The sequence below is a fragment of the Amia ocellicauda genome, chromosome 13, assembly GCF_036373705.1.
Source record: "Amia ocellicauda isolate fAmiCal2 chromosome 13, fAmiCal2.hap1, whole genome shotgun sequence".
Taxonomy (NCBI): Eukaryota; Metazoa; Chordata; class Actinopteri; order Amiiformes; family Amiidae; genus Amia; species Amia ocellicauda.
This window is the reverse complement of record NC_089862.1, coordinates 19,733,569-19,755,072: the sequence shown is the minus strand read 5'-3', so window position 1 is coordinate 19,755,072 and position 21,504 is coordinate 19,733,569. Positions and strand designations below refer to the sequence as shown.

General features: G+C 37.0%; 2 protein-coding genes across 2 annotated transcripts in view; one reads left to right on the top strand and one right to left on the bottom strand.

Moving 5' to 3' along the window:
• The first annotated feature begins 526 nt into the window (after positions 1-526).
• On the top strand, positions 527-9,170 carry mgst2 (microsomal glutathione S-transferase 2). The gene is made up of 5 exons (XM_066720125.1): positions 527-664; positions 2,559-2,658; positions 7,249-7,319; positions 8,090-8,171; positions 8,518-9,170. The coding sequence occupies exons 1-5, from the start codon at positions 607-609 to the stop codon at positions 8,645-8,647; spliced, it is 441 nt and encodes a 146-aa protein (XP_066576222.1). The 5' UTR covers positions 527-606; the 3' UTR covers positions 8,648-9,170.
• Positions 9,171-12,504: 3,334 nt separating this feature from the next.
• maml3 (mastermind-like transcriptional coactivator 3) overlaps positions 12,505-21,504 on the bottom strand; it is a 174,342-nt gene continuing 165,342 nt past the window's right edge. Inside the window, exon 5 of the mRNA XM_066720124.1 lies at positions 12,505-18,396. Within this exon, the coding sequence (XP_066576221.1) occupies positions 17,447-18,396 (950 nt within the window). The 3' untranslated portion in view covers positions 12,505-17,446. The remainder of the gene's footprint in view (positions 18,397-21,504) is intronic.

Genomic DNA, 21,504 nt, shown 5'->3' with positions numbered 1-21,504 from the left:
ATGTCTGTAAATCAGTGTGTGTGTTTGTGCGTTAGCTTTGCCAATGACAGATATTTCGAAATATGTGATAAATCAATCTTTATGAATGATATCCTGTAAAAGGAAAAAAAAGCCATGTACTGTGCTTGATTTATAAGAACTTCTAAGTATCTTCTGTCAATCTTAAAAGCTGTGAAGAGTTATTATTATTATTATTATTATTATTATTATTATTATTATTATTATTAATATTATTATTATATACTATGTGCATGGCTGCAACAAAAGTGCAAGTTTTAAAATGTCCACACGATGGCGATAGATTTATATGAAAGCCAGCCATTCAAATTCGCCTACAGACAAATCGTGGCATATTTGGAGAAAGTTGAAGGGAAGGGAAAAAAAAAGTTTGTTCATGTTGAGGCAAATCCCGATATTTCTATAGTGTGTCCCCATAACCAAATTCAGAACAATGTATACTGCAAATAAAAAATGTGCTCTCAGAAATCAAAAGCACATTGAATAGTCTTACATTTAAGGCGTGACCTGTAATGTTATGCAACTTCATTTTTGTTCTGCTGAGCCTGGGTTGAGCAAGTTTTTAAGCAATCACAATATATCAAGAGCATGGCTGAACAACCCGTCCTCCTGGCTGCGGTGACACTGCTTTCTGCCCTCCATCTGGGTAAGCAAAGGCTGGAGAAAAACGAATTTCTTTTTGAACCGCATTCAACCGTGTGTCTATGAGACTGAAATTGAAACAACTGGTTTTAGTGCTTGTTTAGATCACATTGATGCTGAATTGTGCATTTGCTTTGTAGTACATGGTTGCCAAAACGTGTTGTTTATTAATATGATCTGGTATCAAAGAAGTAGACACGTTTCATGGAGAGGTAGTAAGTCTGTTAAACTTGAGACACAGTCCTATATCCTTCTCTAAAGAAGGAAGAAGAAACAAAAACCTGAGACTGTTTTTATTTGCAATGGTTTTGATTCAACAATAACCATACACATATCCTAGCCTTTATTTTATGATTTTAAGTATAATTCATGAATATAAAATATCTGCAAAATAGAATTCCAAAAGCACGTTAAGTTTGTTTAAACAAATACAATTACGTAATAATAGACGACGCATTTGCTGGACTTTAATCAAGAAAATGTCATCCGTACTTCAAAAATGTGCTGTTTGTAAAGCTCTAGTAACCATGTAGACTTCGGGAGGATTGCATCCAAGAAAAACGTTGAAAACAAACTTCAGTGCGGGGTTAAAGCATTTCCATCACGACTGCAGAGCGATATGAGCCCCACAGCCTGGCCATTACGTGTCACCCGGCACGTCATCCAGGCCTGCCCTCATACACGCAGCGACGTCACAGCCTGCGTCAGAGGGTCTTGCGGTGACGTCAGCCCATCCAGAAAGTCACTTAACAGAGACGGCATGCAAGTCTTCCTTGTTAAAAATGTACTTTGTCACACCACTTTCCCCTTCATGTGGTCATTGGTAATAGTATACATTGACAGAAGTTTTAGAGAGAAAAACAATTTCTTCCCCTTCAACCTATACAGTGCCTCTTAACCTATTCACATCTGAAATTCATAAATATGAAATAGTATTTTGGATTGTATGTCACCCTAGATAAGGGAGACACAATTAAATAATAATAATACAAAAATAAAGAAATAAAGGATGTGCATATTTGGTTCTTGAACCCTAGGTTCGTGGTAAGCTCTTCAGTGGGTAATGGGGTTAGTTTTGTTACTTCATATATTCAACAAAGAAGGCAACACAAGTGAATAAATCTGTAATTCTATAGTATGCATTTTGATGAATACAGAATAGTTAGTAACTAAGAAGTTGCCATCGTTAGGTGAGTCACCTACGTAGGCTCATTTACATTTGCTGAGTCATTTTTCCAGACTTCACCGATACCCCTGGGCTTTGCTTTGTTTACACTTGCTTGAGCTGAAAGTGAACAATCCACTGATGTTCTGCATTATAATGAGGCTTAGTTGCTGCTGTTTAAGAGGAGAGCTAATGAGGACCCCACAATCTTTATCACTTCCAGTCTTCACTGGAGTATGGCAGTAAGCTTTGTGCCAAAGTGTATTTACATACATTGTACAGTTTGAAATATTCAGCATGTGAGGCCAACTTTTTGAATGTCCTTTTTTTAATGAATTGGGATTTCCATAATGAGGCTGATTTATATAGTAGGTATATAAGGGATAGTAAAGTTCATAGACTCTGAGAAAAGTCTTTATACAGGTGTATGCATGCTGAAAAGTAAACAAATTAAGGCAAGAAAATCTGGCATGATGTTAGGTTAAAGGTATACAACAGGAGACTTGGAAACTTGGGTGTATGTCTCGTCTTTGTTCTCATTTTCCTGATTATACAAATGATTTGACCGACTGACCAACAACTCCTTCAACACTTGAGAAGTCAAAGGAAATAAGAAAACCTGCTGACTCTGAATATCGAGGGCTGGAACTGGAACCAACCGTGCCATGAGACTTTTTAAACATGAAATTCATGTCTCATTCTTAATATGTATTATCTCACTTTTGTTTTCCAGGTTACCTGGCAGGGAGGGTAGGAAAAGCTAGGAAGAAGCATACAATTGTGCCGCCATCAGTCACTGGTCCCCCTGAGTTTGAGAGAACTTTCCGTGCACAGTGAGTCTGAATGTTATACCGCATGTCAGAAATACCAAAGGCCTAGCCTGAGGATTACGTTTTTACAGTTTTGGAGAAGAAATATATTGTCAACACTGTAAATAACTAGAAATTTGAATATGTTTACAATCTAATCCTCAACTGGAAAACAGCTTTGCTCAGGCTTGTTTAAACCTTGGCTAGATCTTTACCCAATCTGGGATCCCTCAAGGGGCAGTACACATTTTTCAGAGCACACAGAGTCCCATTTAAGACTGACATTGTAGTCGTTGCACAGCAGGAACAACATGGAGGCGAGGGTCAGGGAACACAGCAACGCCGTGGTTTATAACTGGAAACACAAATGGGTTTACTAAAACACAAGTTCTCCCAAGGGAATTCTTCAAACTAGCAACTCTAGCATTGTTAATTTAAAACCGAAACAAAAAGGAAAAAATATGAAAATAAATACATAAATAAATATGACAATAGGGTTCAGCTGTCGGGATGGGCTTCATGGCGGGAGTGGGGTTTTCAGAGAAATAAAACAATCTGCAGGGTCACTACTGAAAAGTCAAGAGGGAGAGGTTAAATAAGGGTGTCGTGGACAGTGATGACGATCAAGCTCATTGCCGGCAGCTGTGTTTTATCAGCCTAACGATCCCGATCGCCATCACACAACCCATGAGTACCTGTGTGATGGCAGGGCTGCCTGTCAGACATTTTTAATTTATACTTCTAAACTTACAACCACTTTTTTTTAACTTCCTTGTTAAAGTAGCATATAAACCACTTTGTTTTAATCCATTACCTGTCTTGGGGCTCAACTGCTTGATTGATACAGTCTATGTTTGTGTCGCAGCTGACAGTGACACACGAGGCGCTGCCATTGGCTGGGCACTACCAGGGTTGGGTGGGATCGGAGTATGTTACAGTGAGCGCCATTGCTCTGCTGGGTGCCAATGAGCCTGCAGCATTGATGTTCAAACTACAGCAATGGAAAGAAGTGTATTGTGTGACACTGCCCATTGGAGAGGATATGTGCATATTATCTTCATCTCTCCTATGCTGGTGCAGGGGTTGATTAAAAATGCACAAATCCAAAAGCTGGGGGGGGGATTAAAATGAAATTACCTGGTTTCCATTAAAATAAGAAAAATGCCTGCCTAATTATGCACTACCTGCTAGCATGGCAGAATTGTGCGCCCAAGTTGCCGAGGCTGAGCATGCATGTGCTTGTCAGCATTATTTATTACAGGCAGCGGAAGGGCAGGCGCATCATCCTTTAACTACGCCGTTATCTGTGTTACCTTCCTCCTCCTACACCAGTCTGTGTCTGAGCTTTATTAATCAAGCTGGCCTTTTCTTTTGTGCCGGTTCTTACTTCACACCTCATTGATAACTGTATGTGTGATAGACTGAAATAACTGTAATGTCATATTTACTTGGCAGGGAAAGGGGTAGGCCTAAATATCTGCACGCGAATAACATGACATGGTGCGGGTAGCTATGTTGAAATGTGGCAGCTGGGTAAATGGGAATTAACTGAATGTTCCTTTATTACATCCTCTTAAGTAGATTTGTATAGATTGAAGAAATTCTACAAAGGCTCCTGTTTCCAAATAACATGAAATGGAACTGATAATTTATTTTATTTTTCCCTTCCGGAAAGGCAAGAAAAATATATACATACACTGTTTAGGTCTGGAACTGATTAACTTGTTCAATGTATTTTTCATTTAATATCCTGAAGCTTTAAAATGAAGTAGTGGTCGTTGTTATAAAATGCTGATTCAGTCCATATCATTTATATTTAGCAATATATTTATTTTGTTTTCTTAAAACTATATGAGAACTAAATTGGCAATTGATATTTGGTTGATTCTATTTTGTTCACATCTACAGCTTTGACATTTTCTATGATGTAATTAATAAATAAAGTACCTAAGCATTAACATTAACAAAATCAATAAAAGCACAGAGCTTAAAACGTTAAAGCAATTGGAAATAAAAACTAAATATGCAAGAGAATCTTTATTAATATGAATTACTAGGTTAATAAAGAAAAAGACAACAAAAGAGTTCCTTATGGATACCAAATATATATACATAGCATTTTTTGTAACTGCTGTAGTAACTGGCAGTTGATTCTGCATGCTGTCAGCTTATTCAAAATGGGTGGCGGGGAATTTGGGTGCTGTCTGCTTGACTGTTGTACAGCTACAGCTCGAACCTATAGACTAGGGATAATATAGGAATTGATACTTGACTGTGACATGATTTCAGATGCCCTTTGTGCTTTTTCCCCTTGTAAGAGTAGCTTAAAATGTAAGTGGGTACTATTGTCACTGACCTTTTTCATGGACCTCCTAAAAAGTTACCAGTGTACCCTGGCCTTTAGAGTTGACTTACTTTATCTGCTGTTGCTAGGCAACCAAGATTTCTGTCTCCGCTGTAGGGAAAAGGATGACTGCAAGGAACAATACCATTAAAGTAAACACAATTAATTCCTTTAAGAAATTAAATGGGCAACTTTCCAGATACAACATGCAAAGGGGGTCTGAATTAGATTGAGAAAATTCTCCAAGATCCCCAAATCAGTTTGGAATTTGGGGAGAATATATATTTTTTGGTAGCTTTCTGCAAGCTATGTCATGGAGAGTTTGAAGGTAGTGACAGAAAATTAGTGACACATCAGAAGAGGGAGAAACACATCTTCAAAGGTTATGGAAAACATGATTTTCGGTCCATTGGTGCCAGCAATAGAAAACCACCCGTGAAACAGCACCGAGAATATATTTTACCATCCCGCCCAGAATTACTGAAAACAAAGGAACGCAGCAGTTTGAGCAGACTGGTACGAAACAGTACTGTGGAGAATAAACAATGCCGGCAGAAAATAGAAATGAAATAAGACCACCATTAACCGCAAGTGGCCCCAATAAAGCATTTAACCACCAGAGGATAGGCAACTGATCTGCATAATAAGAGAGGGGAGCAGACAATAGGGGTAGAGGAGAGCACAGCTAATCGAAAGATGGAGCGCAGTCTAGCTTGGACTCGGGCTCTGGGAAGAGAGATAGACAGCAAATTAGTCTAGTGGACCCATCTACTGTATATGCAGATGACAGATCATTTATTACAGTGATTAAAATGTGGGAAGTGTACCTAGAAATCTCCTGTCAGGCTTTGTTAGGATTCAAAGTGGTTGATTAAGACTGTGTATATTAAGCCTTATTTAACTAAGAAAGACCTCAAAGAGATAACATCTTCTATTAACTTGTCTCCCAAGGGAAGGAAAGGAGCTAGGAAATACCACCATTCAGCCATAATGAAGGCCTCCTCAAGTTTAAACTATATACCAACGATGTGTCATCCTTGACCATGAATAATTACATTGTCACAGAATACTTTTTTAATTCATCACAGTCAGAAGCATCCGCGTGGCAGTGGATGAAAATGGAAGCACATAAATTAATTTAGGAGGGTGTGATTCATTACGTGAAGACGTAAAACAATGCTCTTTAACATACATGCTCTTAATTACAGAAATTAGTAGTCAGCTCCTTGTTAAAGTGAAGCGCTCAACATTTGTTTAATTTTTAATCACTCTGATGAGATACAAACAAACCCCTTTGTGATACAAGTTTATTTCTTGCGAGCGAATATGGTAATTTGACACTCCTCTTAATAAAATTAAATACACAATGTCAGACAATGAGAATTAATTAAACTGAAACAGTCTATTTATCTCAAGGTAATTATACATTTTCCTCATTTAAGATTGAAATCTGTTGTTTACACAAGATGATAACAGCAATTGTTTATATATATATATATATATATATATATATATATATATATATATACATATTTTTCTCATTCAAAATGTGAAAATAAGCTCTCTTCTTATTACATTACTTCTTTTGGCATGTCTTAATTGTGGAGCCCTATAGTCCAATTATCAGTGGTTCATGTGTGGACTATGCTATAGGACTCTGCTGCTGGGAGCTGTCCAGTGTGAGCAGTCCAGTCCAGAATTGATAGCTGTATCAGTTCTCTTTGGGATGCAATAGTTTGCAGTTTGCAAATGCAGTTTGTGCCTTAGACTTGCAGTGTAAATGGAGGTGGATAACTTGGCAGGGTGCCTGTCAGAGGAAGTGTTTAAGCTGCTTAACTCCCTCCTGTGTCAGTGCAAAACTTGCAGTAGTTAAATGAGTTGGTTTACAATTAGTGATTCCAAAGTTGGGAATACATATTTACAGATTGGTCATTAACCTCGCAATGTGAAGGAGTGTGTTTGTGTGTTTGTAATAAAACAATTAGACTGGATTATAATAGGCTGCTGTAACAAAATCCTTTCAGGCAACATTTTCTAAACGTTCTAATGGACAATCAAAATCGGACAAACATTCCCAGAGTGAACAGGACGCTTGATATCTTTTTTAATCCATACTGGGCAGATGTCTCTGTTTGTGAAAGTTTAAAAGCGAAACTGTACAATCAGAATTATCACAGATAGAGACCTAAAGGTTGCATGTCAATTTATTTAGCAGAGACTGAGATTGAGATTAAACCTCCCATTAACAAACCATTTCCTGTGTTCCTCAGTCAAAACTGCGTCGAGTTTTATCCAGTTTTTCTTGTGGTGCTCTGGACGTCTGGCATCTTCTTCAGCGAAGGTTTGGGAATGCTTTAATCTTTTTCATGACTGGTTCTTTTTCTGACTGAATTTTTGATCACCTGCTCATGTATATATTTGGGATAGTTAATTAAGTAAAGCTTATCCCTGAATATTAATATTTTTAAATTACTTACTGTAACCATGAGTGTTTATGCATGAAAGAATGGGACAAGTTCATGAACATATATAATGGAAAATGTACAGATATATACTTAATTTGTGGATATAATGACAGGCTGATGTGACTATGTGTATGCTCAACTGAGAAGATTTTACTTGAATAAATGGTTTATGTCCAGTCTTGTTGTATATGCACAAGTTTTAATTCCCTATACCTTGGAATATGCTCTAGTTATTTTAGCTCTGAAGTCCACAACTTTATTTGAATTATGTAAAATTTAAAAAGCTACTATTTTTAAATCCTTCATCGACACTGTGATGTGACTGTGGTGTGTTTAGCATCTTTCCTCAAACCTCTGTCCCTGGTTCATGTTTACTGACTGTGTCCATCCCGCTAGACAGTTTGATTTAATCTCTCAGTGAGAATATTATAACTCATACCAAATATTGCAAGTAGTAATGCAAGCAAATTATCTACAACCATCCTTTACTACAGGAATTTAAACACGGCAGAGATGACCTGTGAAAACAACATGGAGGGAGAGGGAATCAGTAGCTTTTAAGTGTTTACAAATAATGCAAAGTGAGTTGTCAAGGAGTACTGATAATAACCAAATCTGAATTTGTTTTCTGCTTTTTTGTTTTCAGTGCTAGCTGCTGTCCTCGGCCTTATTTACATCTATTCTCGACAAATGTATTTTGATGGCTATACAGTCTCTGTTAAAGACAGGTAAACTAACATGGTCATGTTAAAAGTGTGTGAATTTCTTATTTCAAGAAAACTGTGAAATTCAAAGTTTGTCAAATGTTGAATGTCTCTAGTGGGGATGGATATTAGACTTCTGAGGCAAGTAGGTATAAATGTTTATTGCCACAGTTGGGAAAGGCTAATGCATATTGGTTGTATCAAGCTGATGACAAAATCCAGCATCTTTTGCACTATAGGGCTCAACCTGCACTCCAAGATGAGCCTTTTACGTGTTGGTCAATCGGTTGGGAGCCTTCAGGCTTGTTTTGTGTGACATTAAATAGTACATACATTGACACATTGAAGTATTTCTTCTTCATTTTCACAGGATGCCGGGGTTTTCCTTGAGTATCGGGCTTGTATTTACACTCGCAGGACTGGGTGCAGCTGGAGTTCTCAATGGAATCCTTGATGAGTACTTTGATATCAACGTGAGAAAGATGATTTCTAAATGGTAGAAGAGCAGCTGAAGGCTACCTTAAAAAGGGATCTCTTTACTGTATGAAGATATTTTAATTGGTTGTTTTAATGTTATCCTTAAGATTAAGCACAGTTCTACTGTTGACCTTGGTGTGCCTAACTTGGAGTTTGTAATGACTGTCTTTACCATGTGATCATTTCAGGGGCTACAATAAGAGTTCACTGTATTCCATTCATCTAAGGTTTAGACGTTCTGCTTCCACAAGGCTCTGCACATTATGGTATCGCATTGTATGCATTACACAAATATGTATCTATTAAATATATTCTAATGAAATGTCCCACAAGAAGTGTGGAGCTAATAGTATTTTATGTATGTTTGTACTCTCTTTTAATGTGTGCCTTTTGGAGCGCTCGGGGGAGTGGGGAACTCTGACCCTACACCTGCAACCCCTCTGCATTTCAAAAACCATTCTATAGTCTCTATACTCAGTGTTATTATTAAGTGAATCTGTAACAATTAAAAAATCTGCCAATAAAAGTTAACCAGTGATAAAATTACCAAGGAAACAAAGGAAAGAACATTCACAACCAGGAATGACAAATAATGAACAGGTCAGTCAGACTTCTGGTCTATAAAAAGCAATGCCAATGTTTAGAGCACAACAAGTTTTCAAACTTTTTCTGCTTTAAAATGTTTGCTTCTCCAGCTTTCTCAGGCAGCTTAAGTGAGTTGGTTTGTGTTTTTCTTGGGGTCAGTGCTGGCTTGAGAAGAAAGTCAAGTGTCAGGGGATTATAAATGACAACTCGCTTCTGGGTGAACTTGTATCCTTGATTCAGCCTGAAGTGAGGCACTGCTGCTGTGCTGTGTTGGTTGCCGATTAGGTTACTGTTTTTAATGTATTGCCTACATGGAGAGTTTTCTAATGTTGAAGGCGTTTGTTTCAAAGGCTATACTAGAGCATAATAAAACACAAGCAAGTGAACAAACAAGTAAGGCTGTAATCGAGTATTAGGGTAAACAATGCTTGGAAGCACAGAAGAAATATCTCCAGCAGATGAAACCAGAGGGGAGACTTGATTGAGGTCTTTAAAGTGCACACATCAAAACACCTGATAGGTCACTAGGGATTGGAGTGCTTGTGATGTCTGTGATGAAACAGTATAGGATGTGATAACTAAGTGTATACCATGACACAATCCAAGGCCTTTAAAAACAGCTCCTGGAAGTTGGGTTTCAGTGCAATCAATCAGGACTCTATTCTACACTACCAGCTCTGTGGGTCCTATTAGCACAGTGCTGGATGAGAAATTGAGAGGGCTGCGTGGAGCCGGAGACTAACCTGCTGTTTTAAGTTGCTGTTTAATTGGCAGCAAATGGATAATAGTGGGAGTTATCTTTTCTTAAATGTCACAGCATAAGATAACATCTGTAAATATCAAAACAGATTTAAGTGTTTTGTTAGGATGTAACTGGCAGAATCAACAAATAAAATCAGGAATCATTTATTGCATCTTGGCATGAAAGGTACAATTAATTAAAACAGATAGAAATTATGCACCTTTTAGAGACATACACTCATCACAGGTCAATATGTGAGGATACAGGCTAAAGCTGCATTTTTCAGAACCCCGTACAGCTTGGTGATCAGTGAAGACCCGCAATGCAATGGTGGTCAAATCACATGAGGGTGGATGCTCATGAACAGCTGCAGTGCTGTGTATCTGGTCATGAAGTGAATACATTCTTTCATTGACTGCTTTTGATCCACATTTTGATAATTAAAAGAAGTTACTTTTCACAGCCAAAGCATTTGAAATTAAAATGCAAGGTGGAGGTGAATTTTGCAGAGTTTATACACTCCTTGATTGAGAGCATTCAGACCTGTGCTACACTTGAGGGGGGGCTGTGACAGGGAAGTCATCACAATCATCTTAGTAACCAAAAAACAAGCAAACAGGCCAGACTGCATGAACTCACCCATGGGGGAAAGGACCACTACTTACCTTGTGTATCAGTGATGTGACAAATGTGATGTGACTAAATTGGGGATTAAAGGCAAAAAGTAATTTCTTCAACCAATTGAGATACAGTGATACATACCATACATTCCAGATTGGAAAACAAATGGTTCAATACTGGTGATTAAAGAAAAGAAAAACAGAAAGTATCCATTGTCATTGGATCATATTACTAGTGCTAAAGACTTTTGATTTACCTCAGATGTACTGGGATTACCTGTAGTAGCAATTTAGATACATTATTGAGGTAAAAGATAATTGGAACAACTAGCCCACAAACTGAACATGTTTGGAACAATAGGCCTATATTATATATTTATAATCATAGTCCCAGAATTATATGCTTTTCTGTATTTGCCTTTCGTCTTATAGAGGTCAAAATCAGACTGTCCCGGGACAGTGTATGTAGACAATCTAGGCAGAAACAATGTGGGAGAACAACATATAAAATATTTATCAAATGAAAAAAATAAAAAAATAAAAATTGAAATAACTGTTCACTGAGGGGAGCTATAATGATAACTGACAGAAATCCTGCCATTCGATGAGCAGAAATCGTGGAAGTATTGACTCAGCAGGGCAGAAATCCCTCTCAAATATACAAGTATACCTACTGATGTTGGCATGTCCCCCCCAAGAAATGCTCAGGTATTTTGAGAATGCGTCCCTAGGATATTCTAAAGTGTAAAATAGAAAATGGCAGCTACTTATAATATATATACATAAATTTAAATCCAATTAAAGCAGTTTATAAAAGCACCCTTTCAAAGGAGCTAAAGAGTTATGCTGTTGTTTTATAAATAACTACATTACGTACAAAAAGCAACAAAGGGAGAAATCTGTTATCAAAGCTACTTACATGACAAAACAATTCAAAGATAAATGTCTCGTAGCATTACACTTCTGTTCAATATGGGGGCCTTTGAAACTACTCCTGTTGAAATTCCTAGTTTTATTTACACTGGTATAATGTTAAAGTATCACAATGCATAATACCATCATTCTGTCAGGGAAATAGCCTTATCGAAAAGTGTCTTTTTAAAATGTTCTGCCTACTTTCTGCTTCACGGATCTGGAATAATGCACATGAGATGGCTTTCTGAATTTCTGTTGTTATTGACATTGCCACCCTAAACAAACTGTCTAAACTATTATCTAATGACAATGAAGACTGCATCGACAATATCCTCAATTTAGTTTGTCATTTGGCTTAACCGAGCCCAATTAGCGCTAATCTTGGTTAATTGGGATGTACAAAAAGGCAGCCATGCGCACACGTAAAACCGCTGCATATTTGACAAGGCAGCGATCTGTTCTCGAAGAAGACACTGAAACTCAGCTCTTTGCCAATAAAGCCCTTTTGAATGTTCACTACACAAGACTATTATAGCAAAAGTTCTGTGCAATGCAGCACTTTTTAACAAGAACAACCCCCCCACCACCCCCTCTCATTTTCAATTCCCTGTGAAAACCCAACTTCCCTGGAGGAATGGTTTTTGTATCCTTGATTTCCTGTTCATTCATATTTAATCATAATTTGTTGTTAAATATAGTTGATATAAAAAAGTATGAATTTCCATTAGAACTGACAGAACACACATCAGTCATCACCACAATACTATGTCAGTACATACACAATGTAAAAACAAAAAACAACCATGAAGGAAGACGTATTAAACACAGTATATCACAAATTCTGTGATTTTATGAAAATTTCATATATATTTTCTATACAACAGCAGGTATAGATGAAATACAGAATGCACAGTAATATATATATATATATATATATATATATATATATATATATATGGGATAAAAATAATAGCTTTCAGAAAGAAATGGAAAAACATGAAGAAAACAGACACCAAAACTGAGTTAGAGTTCATTTAATATGATCACTGAGATAACATTCTCTCTTTTTATTTTATTTTTTGAAAAAAAAAAGGTGTTTTTGTAATCCTCTTGCGTTAACATTTCAGAATTCTGTACAAGATAAAAAGAAATAAGCACTGCTTAAGGTACAGAGTAAAATCTCAAACTAGAAAAACAACTCCAAAATAAAAATTAGAAGAGGTTTACAGTACAAATTAGTAGTAAGACATTGTCTGAAGTGCAATGGCATAGCTCTGATGAATTTAAAAGTGGAAAATGAAATAAAAATACTTCTCTATTTTAAACAAACAGTAATTTCTTTACAGATAGTAGAGCCAGTATTATCTGATGTATTTCAACCTGTAAAAACATATTTACAAATAACCATTATCTTTTATATTGTTTTTTTTTTCTCAAAAACGTCACATGTACATCAGCACCAAAGTACAAAAAAAGGAAAACAAAAAAAAAACAAAAAAAAAACAAAACAAACAAACAAAAAAAACTAGGAAAAACAACTTCTACTTTACTTGGTCCCGGATACACAATATTTGGAGGAAGCTTTGAAGGACAACACAAACTCTTTTGCAACTACTGAGCTGTAAGCCAGTTGCCTGCAACACTATCAGGTACTGCAGCTTTTCGTTTCATTTCTTTTTTTGTTGTTTTTGTTTGGTAGGCTTGCATTTCCACTGCAGTTTGAGATCTGCAGCTCTTCCACCGATGTACAGCAATGAAAATATTCCTAGACCAATAATAACAGAGGTGCTTTACAATTTAACGAAACAGAGAGTGGATGAGATGGAAGTAAACTCTATAAAAAATAAAAGTCACCCAGGAGCACATGAATTCATCTGTATTTTTTGTATTTATTTTTTTCATCTGTATTTTGAAGACTCGCCCTAACCCAGTAGTGGTGCCGCCCTCTCCTGCTTGAATGATACATATTGGGACACTTTTTCTTCAGTGCCTTTTTTTTTTTTTTTTTTTTTTTTTTTTAAAAGCAAAGTTAATATAAAAATACTAGGTTTTGTTTCAGTCAAGGTAAGAAATAACTACTTGTGAGAACTTCGGAATTTAGAAATATTGATATTGATTGAAAAAATATCAGATTTTTCTGAAAACCTAAAAAATATAATCTAATACATTAAATCCCTATAAATGAACAAAGCGGTAGCATGAGGACGTAGCATTTTAATTTTAAGATTCTTGTTTTGTTTTCATGACCTTCAGGAGAATAAAACTTAAACCAAAAGACTAAATAAATGGTGTTGGGCTTCGGAGAAAAGGAAAACAACTCAGCCTGGTAGCAGCTCTTTGGTGTGATGGCTATTAATGCGTCTCCCAAATGCTCCAAATTAAAGATCTAGTTGATCACTTATAATCTAGTAATGCCGTCTAGATATCACCAGCATTTAAGTATATAGTGCATTTGGATGTAATAGTATGAGTAATGAAGAAATAATCAAACAAACCACGACCATCAAAAGCATATACAGCTTAGAAGTATAATGCAACTCATTTTTTTCATACCATATTATGAGTAGAAATCAGTTGAATTTTTTATATGGGATATTACATGTATATTTATGAAGAATATATTGTTGGACTTGCTAACCCTATAAGACATCTCTGAGGTATAAATACCAGTCATGCTCTGGCTAGAGCTGTATTCTAATATGCTATTTATTTATTTTAAAAATATTTTTGTTATTTAAACATGTATATTCAATGTAAAGTTACTTTGCTAAGTGATATGAATATTATTAATACCACTTCTACCTCGAAAACATTAAAGGAGACCCAATTTCACAGAACCCCAATCACAGCAAATGCCACAGTAAAACCAAAAACCGAAAAAAGCAGCTCCCTCTCTCTTACTCTGTGAACATTTATAACCTGAAAACAAACAAACCAACAAAATCCATCCCCAACTCTCAAGAGAGCTGCACACAGGAAGCATCCTGAAAGGCCTGGTCAGATCAAACAGACGGAGGAAGACTAAATGAAAGTAGACATGAAAGGTGTGAAGCCAGGGACGAGTTTTGTTTGCCTGAGACCTCCTGCAAAAAGAGTGAAAATGAGCAAAGGGGGTCTAAATCCTGGAACACTGAGCACAAGGAAAAGGTGCTTTGGTAAGGCAAAATCACAAACGAGGTTGTTAAACAGCCTGGTAATGAGGAATACTGACATATTAATCTCACAAATGCTTCAAAAAGCTGTTACATCAAAATTTCTTATACTGCAGAGTCAACTCTTTGCTGAAGGTATTTGGCATTTAAAAGGGGGAAGACTCCTATAATGGTTGCAGCATTATGGTTATAGTGTGTTTTAAAAAGGTTTCGACAGCTTCAGTTAATACATTGTTTTTCAGATCCTTTCTTGTTTTAAAACTATCATGCACTATTCACATCCTAGCATGTTAGGGTTACAAAACACAAAGCCAACATTAATGGGCGTCAAAGGCAGAACTATAAACTCACAGAAGGACAAAGGAAGACTGAAACTGCAGCTTCAAGTAATGTTATGAACAAGAAGGGGCTTTGCTAAGATTTGAGCAGATGTATGCCTTGAAAAACATTATTCATATTGTTTTCAATTTAAATATTCCTAAACACACTTCCATTGATTTCCATGTATTAACTTGAGAAACAAAGCATTGCAATACAGTGTGAATTATTCTAAAGGACTTTATTGAAAGACGTAAAAGGCTGTTTCGTGGCCACACCCACATTGATTATGTAAGTTACTGCCCTGACTTTTTCGGTCTTGATTTTTGCAAAGTACTACAATATATTTATAATTTGATCCAATTTAGTTGTTTGTAAATTATTCCCAAGTTCTCACTGCTCAGCAAGCTGGACACTTTTAAGACACAGTATATGATATGATACTAAAGCTCAGTGGCACCGGATAGCTTTATTACAATGTCTGCATTCAGTAATGAAAATGTTAAAGAAATGCATGTGTACCTCTGTTACACTCTTAATAAATTATAATTCTTTTGTTCTTTGTTTGGACAATAAACTACGAATATTTGCATTCATATTCTGGAACCGAGAGCACAGTCACTTTCACATTAGCGGAGTACTCACATAAAATCTTGCATTTTTAATACATTTTTGCCAAAGTAATAAAACAGTGGCTCTTGTGCTGCTGCAGAGCATTGAAAATGATCCGACAGCAAAGTCATTGATGGATCACACAGGGTTCCAACAGACCCCGTCTACAATGCTGTATATTATAACATGGGCCCTAAAGAACTGTGTTGTTCAGTTCTTGACTTCCTCCTTCTAAAGTATAGGACAACAACACCATTCACACTGTGGAAGCACTCCGAATAATAGCTGGAAAACGACCCGCCGAAAGAAATACAAATAAAAATAAAAATTATATAACCACGTCCAATAGTTTTATTTGCGGTTTACCTACTGTAAAAATAGATGCAGCATTTGTGGCTTATTATGAAGCACTACAAATATGCTTAAGCAACTGACTTTTCATGGCTTTACAGCATGGATTCACTATATTTACATGTGTCATATTGACATATATATTTTTTTTATTTTTTATTTTTTTTAAGAATAATAAGATAGTCTCTTGCCAACAAGTATGTAATGGGATTATTGATGAGCTTGAAATTGAAAGCTGAGTATAATGGATCAACAACAGTTCACATTAATTGTTTTTCAAATTCTGCAAAATACCTATTCTAAACTTGCATTGAATGTTTTTACTTTATTTGGATACAATATGCCATTTAAAAGTTAGTGATTTGAAAAAAATAAAATAATAATTCTACCTATTTTTTGAAAGAAAAAGATGTATTTAAAAATATCTAAATAAATAACATGGCCATTATTAAAAGAAAAAAAAAAAAGAACAAAACAAAACACATTCTGACAGATAAAGTTTTGTAATATAATCACCTTAGCTGCCATTGAACATGTTTTCCAGTCGTGGAGAACGATTGGTAGCTGCCAGCGCTCACAGTATGATGCAGATTTCAGCCCCATATATGCCTCTCACACCGGTTGCTTAGCAACTGCCCACACCTACTGCATTGGCTCCGATACTCTACACAAAGAGACATGATTGCTTTGTTGTTGTTTTTCACAGTATAAACACCAGACAAATGCAGAAGAAATGCAAGCCTTTCAAAGATAACATTTCGTTTTTGAAACCTAATAAATGGGTAATGGGATGCTTTCCACAACTCCTATCAATTACAATTAATATTGTTGGCTATGAACTACTGCACAGCACAGCAAATCTGGTTAAAATCCCATGTTTTGGTCAAAACCTCATTAATGTATAGATTTTACACGTTGACACCACAGAAGAAGAAAAAAAAAAAGGAATTCCAAAGTGGATATGAAATGTAACAGAAAAGGCTGCAAAGTGGTAAGGTAAAGAAATCTATAACCATAATTAAGAAATTATTTTATTTTAGCATTACAAAAACAACAATCAATTGTTGCTGCTACCCACCCACCAATTATAATATGATTCTTTAATATAATCTTGGGATTTGTTACTTTTAAGTAATTTTCTTTCTTAAAATACAAAATACAGTCCTAAAGCCATTGACAGGAATAACCAAATTTGCACACAGCTAAGAGTTCAAAAGGGTCAGTTAAAAACATATATATATATATATATATATATATATATAGTTAAAAAAAGGGTAGAAATTTTGCGATTTCTAATAAAAAATAAATAAAACAAAACCGCACACTCTCAGAGAGCTGAATAGCTTTAGAATGACCACCAAACTGACCCAGTTCACAAAGAGGTGTGAAATAATCTGACAGCACACACAAGTGACACAAACAATGTGACCTTTGACAGCTCGTTAATGCTCTCCAAAAACCAAGATTTAATTGTCCTCTTTCTTTTTCCTCATCTTAAGTTCACTTAAAATTTGTGCCTCTCCAATGCTATTGGCTCGGAAAGAACTCGTCCATCCACCCATCCGTTGAGTCCAGGTCAGCCCCGTCGGGTATATTAAAGGAGCCCCCGCTGGCCGGCTGGCTGCTATAACTGTAAGACAAGTCCTGACTTGATGTCCGCTGGTAGCCCTGTGGTTGACTGCCTTGCACGTAAGAGGCACCACCACCTGCCATCTGCTGGCCAGGGCCTTGGTTAAAAGGAGTCATATTGGGAACACCCTGGGTCATTCCAGCCATGACCATGGGCCGGGGCTGGTTGGTCCTTGGTTGGCCAGACATATGGGGCATCATCTGCCCACTCATTGCAGGGTTCATGGCTCTGGGATCCACAATAGGCTGGTTCATTCCTTGAGGAAAGTGTTGCTTGGTCATGCGTGGCTGACCAGGCTGCATGGCGTATGCCGAATTACTATTGAAGGCCACCATTTCTCCACTAGTTCGCCCGCTCATGCCCTGCAGTCCCTGCTGCTGTTGCTGCCAGCCCTGTGCCCCCTGGGCGGCATTTCCCATAATACTCTGGAGTCTCTGTGCTTGGGCCTTGGGGATGGGTTGGCCAACAGGTGGTCCTTTCATTTGCTGCTGAGACATGGCGGAGTTGATCAACATGCCTTGCCCATAACCCCCAACCATCCCAACCCCTTGTCCTGCACTGGGTTGTCTCTGGCCCTGTGAAGGGTTGTGGGACATATTCATGCTGCTTTGGTTTGGGTGCTGCAACATTTGGTTCATTGCAGGATTCATGCTGTAGATGCCCTGCTGGCTGCTGGGGGTGTTGCTGTACGCCATGTTCATCTCGGACTGGGCGGCCGCGGCTGGCATCGAGCCAGAGTTCTGGATGGATGCCATCTGGAGTATGCCTTGGCTTTGCTGTTGTTGAAGCAAATGGGCATTCCTGATCTGAAGAGCCTGGTTCCTCGCTGCCAGTTCCTGTGGCGTGCCTGAAAAACAAGTACATATCATTAGAAAAGGAAATGTGTGTAAAGTTTACCCGTTGAGAGGAACTGCAATCAATTTATGTTAATTCTGCAAGATTGAATGGCATAATAATGCACATGAAGCCTCTATCATTTTGATTCTTTAAGCCGAGTTACAGCAAACAACCCTAATGACAACGTTAATGATAAAATAATTTCCCTAAAATTATATGTAAAGTTTAAATGTCTGTTTCCTAATAGGTTTTTTTATTTTACATAATTTATCTATTTTGTACGATTAATATAGAAAGCTTATCACAGGGAGCTTGCATTATGAAAGAGTATCAAAAACAAAATCTGAAGTTCACAGTTCTGGTATTAACACATGCGGCGGCACAAATTTAAGAGATGTATATATGTGAAATGAATTACCTTAATCATAAATAATTGTGCCCAGATATTGTAAACTCTGTGAAAACGAATACAGTGATTATGTTTATCATTGAGTATCATCCCTGTCGTGGTGGTGCCTGGGAGGAACACTCCTGGGTTCACTCAAGCGCTTAATGGGAACCCCACCAAGGTTTCTTTAGCAGGAGGCCTCCTATAACCTTTCATTCTCTGCAGCTGGATGGCAATTCCCAGACACACTTTGGGATGTTCACTGCCAACCCTTCTCAGCCAACAGAACTCCCTTGACACTCTGCTAGACACCACCTTTGATCCATGCATTCATATCAGCCAAAGACCAATCCGGTTTCATGTCAAAAGGAGGAGATGTGGCAAAGCATGATGGGCACGAGGTGGATTTGGAGTTCATGATGCATGAGTCAAGCTAAAGTGCAAGGTATTGTATTGTCTATGCGGTATAATGATTATGCAATACGTTCACTACTGTATACTGTATTACTATGATGACAGTAGATATCGTACCCATTATTTTCCCTATTGAATTATATGAATTCTACAGCCACATTAGCCATTATTGTAGCAATAAGTACAATATAAAAAGCCATAGTGTTCACAATCTTTAGGGGAATAATACATTTAATTAAATATATTTAATATTAAATATATTAAATATATTTTTCAAATGTGTTTAACTGTGAGGTAAACATTTGGTGTGGATACATTGAGCTATATACAAAGACCTTCTTTTCTGTATGCCCCCTCTTTCGATTAGTACTAGGGTTAAATAATACACAAAGGACAGTTGTATTATATGTGGAGAAAGTGTGAATGCTTATGCATTATAATTGATCTGTTTTATTTATTGTGAATAGAGAAATACAAAATAACATCTTCAGGATCATTCTTAAAATGACCTATTTTGACACAATGAACTTTGTTTTCCTGAAACTGAAAAAAAGTCCTGCTACTGGATTGCGAAGTCTGTTTTCCTGAGAGGACAAAACTGTAAAATTGCTTAGTTCATTTTTTACATTAGCTTGTGAGAGCTCCATTTTTCAATAACACGAATAAACTCGACAGAAAACTTCAGATCTGGGACAGGTTTCCATGGAAACAAGTTCAGCCTAAAAGTGATAGATTTCAGATGGACATGTCAGTTCTTGTAAAGGAGTGCAGGCATACTATTGACAGATTAAAAATTACCTTACATAATCTGTAGGGGCAGCACCAAGATGATTTAAGTGCTGATGGTCTGAAAAACAGGTTCCCTAGGGGTTAACTCGTAGATGGTTTCCATGGAAACTTGACAAGATAATCAATAGATGAAGCCAGATTTACCCTCTAAAGGGGAGGAACAAATGTTGGCATGTTCCCCAGTTGAACTACCAATAATTTGGAATGTCAAAGATTCCAATGATTTGCTGTGAAGTAAATGAGAGGGCGTAGCACAGTCTGTTAGGACTTTAGATGTGAAATGATGAGGATTAATGTTGTACTGCCGTAGTCTAGTGTGACCACAAAAAGTTTATAATTGCACTCACTGTAGTGAACAAAAAAAAATAGAAGGAAGTAGAAACTGTAGTATTACATACTGACATATATATCTACAGTGCATTTAAACTAGACATGTGAATCTCTTAACACAGATATATGAAACAGGTTTGGACCATCCATAAGAAAACCTTATTGGTAAAAAAAGTTTGTATTTTACTTTTTGGTCTTTATATTTTCTTGGGGGGTTTAGCTCAATTGTCATTTTTGGCCTATATTATTTAGGAATTAACAGAAACAAATAAAGAGCTTAATAAACCTAGGTGGTTTGTTGGAGTCTTCATGTAGTTTGTTTCAGATTGAAATGCTTTTGTAACAGAGTGACCATAAAGCAGATATAAGTTAATGTAGGTACCCAACATATTCATACTGCTGCTTCCACTTTAAAGACAGTATTTATACATTTCTAAATTGCTAAGTGAAAACCAATTAAACCTATTTTACTGCATTATTACCTCTCTATAAAGCCACTAATGAAGTAAATGTATTTAAGTGTGGGATTCAAACCTGATCCGCATGGCCCCAGGAGAGCAACCAACCCGCTGTGCTAAATGACTGACGTGAGGGATTTGGCAGCTCTACGTAGTCCACCGGGAATGACCTCACCATAACAGGATCATTTTCCACACCGTGAGCCCATCCCATAAGCTTTGAGGTGAAGATCTCAAACGAGTGGATAAGATGGCTCGTATACTTGGTCAAGGTCCCCCGCACTCGACAACAGCTGAATCCGTGCCAGTAGAAAAAACGCAACCCGTGCGTCTTGTAGAGGGACAGAGTGTCATAAAACATTGAAGCACCCTTTATGATGGTGCTTAATAAACAAGACAACTAGGGGCTTGATCCAATCACAATTTAATCAGGATTAGGATGCACACTTCCTTAGGCGTTTTTTATTTATTTTGAAATTCGAGACATATGACAGTACTCCAGTAGTGGCGCTAGCTTTCATTTAATTTGAGCACAATAAAATGGATATAGAGATTTTACAATTAAGCAGCAGGAAATGTCCCAGATAACAGATGCTACTAATTATGGTAATTTGCAATGTCAAGGTAATTATTGCGATTATGAGCCTTCTCCACAAAGTTCCTGACTTAGTTTAAGGATATAGCTTTAAACCATACTTGGGTATTCATCGACAGAAAAACACTCAAGATTGAATTGAAA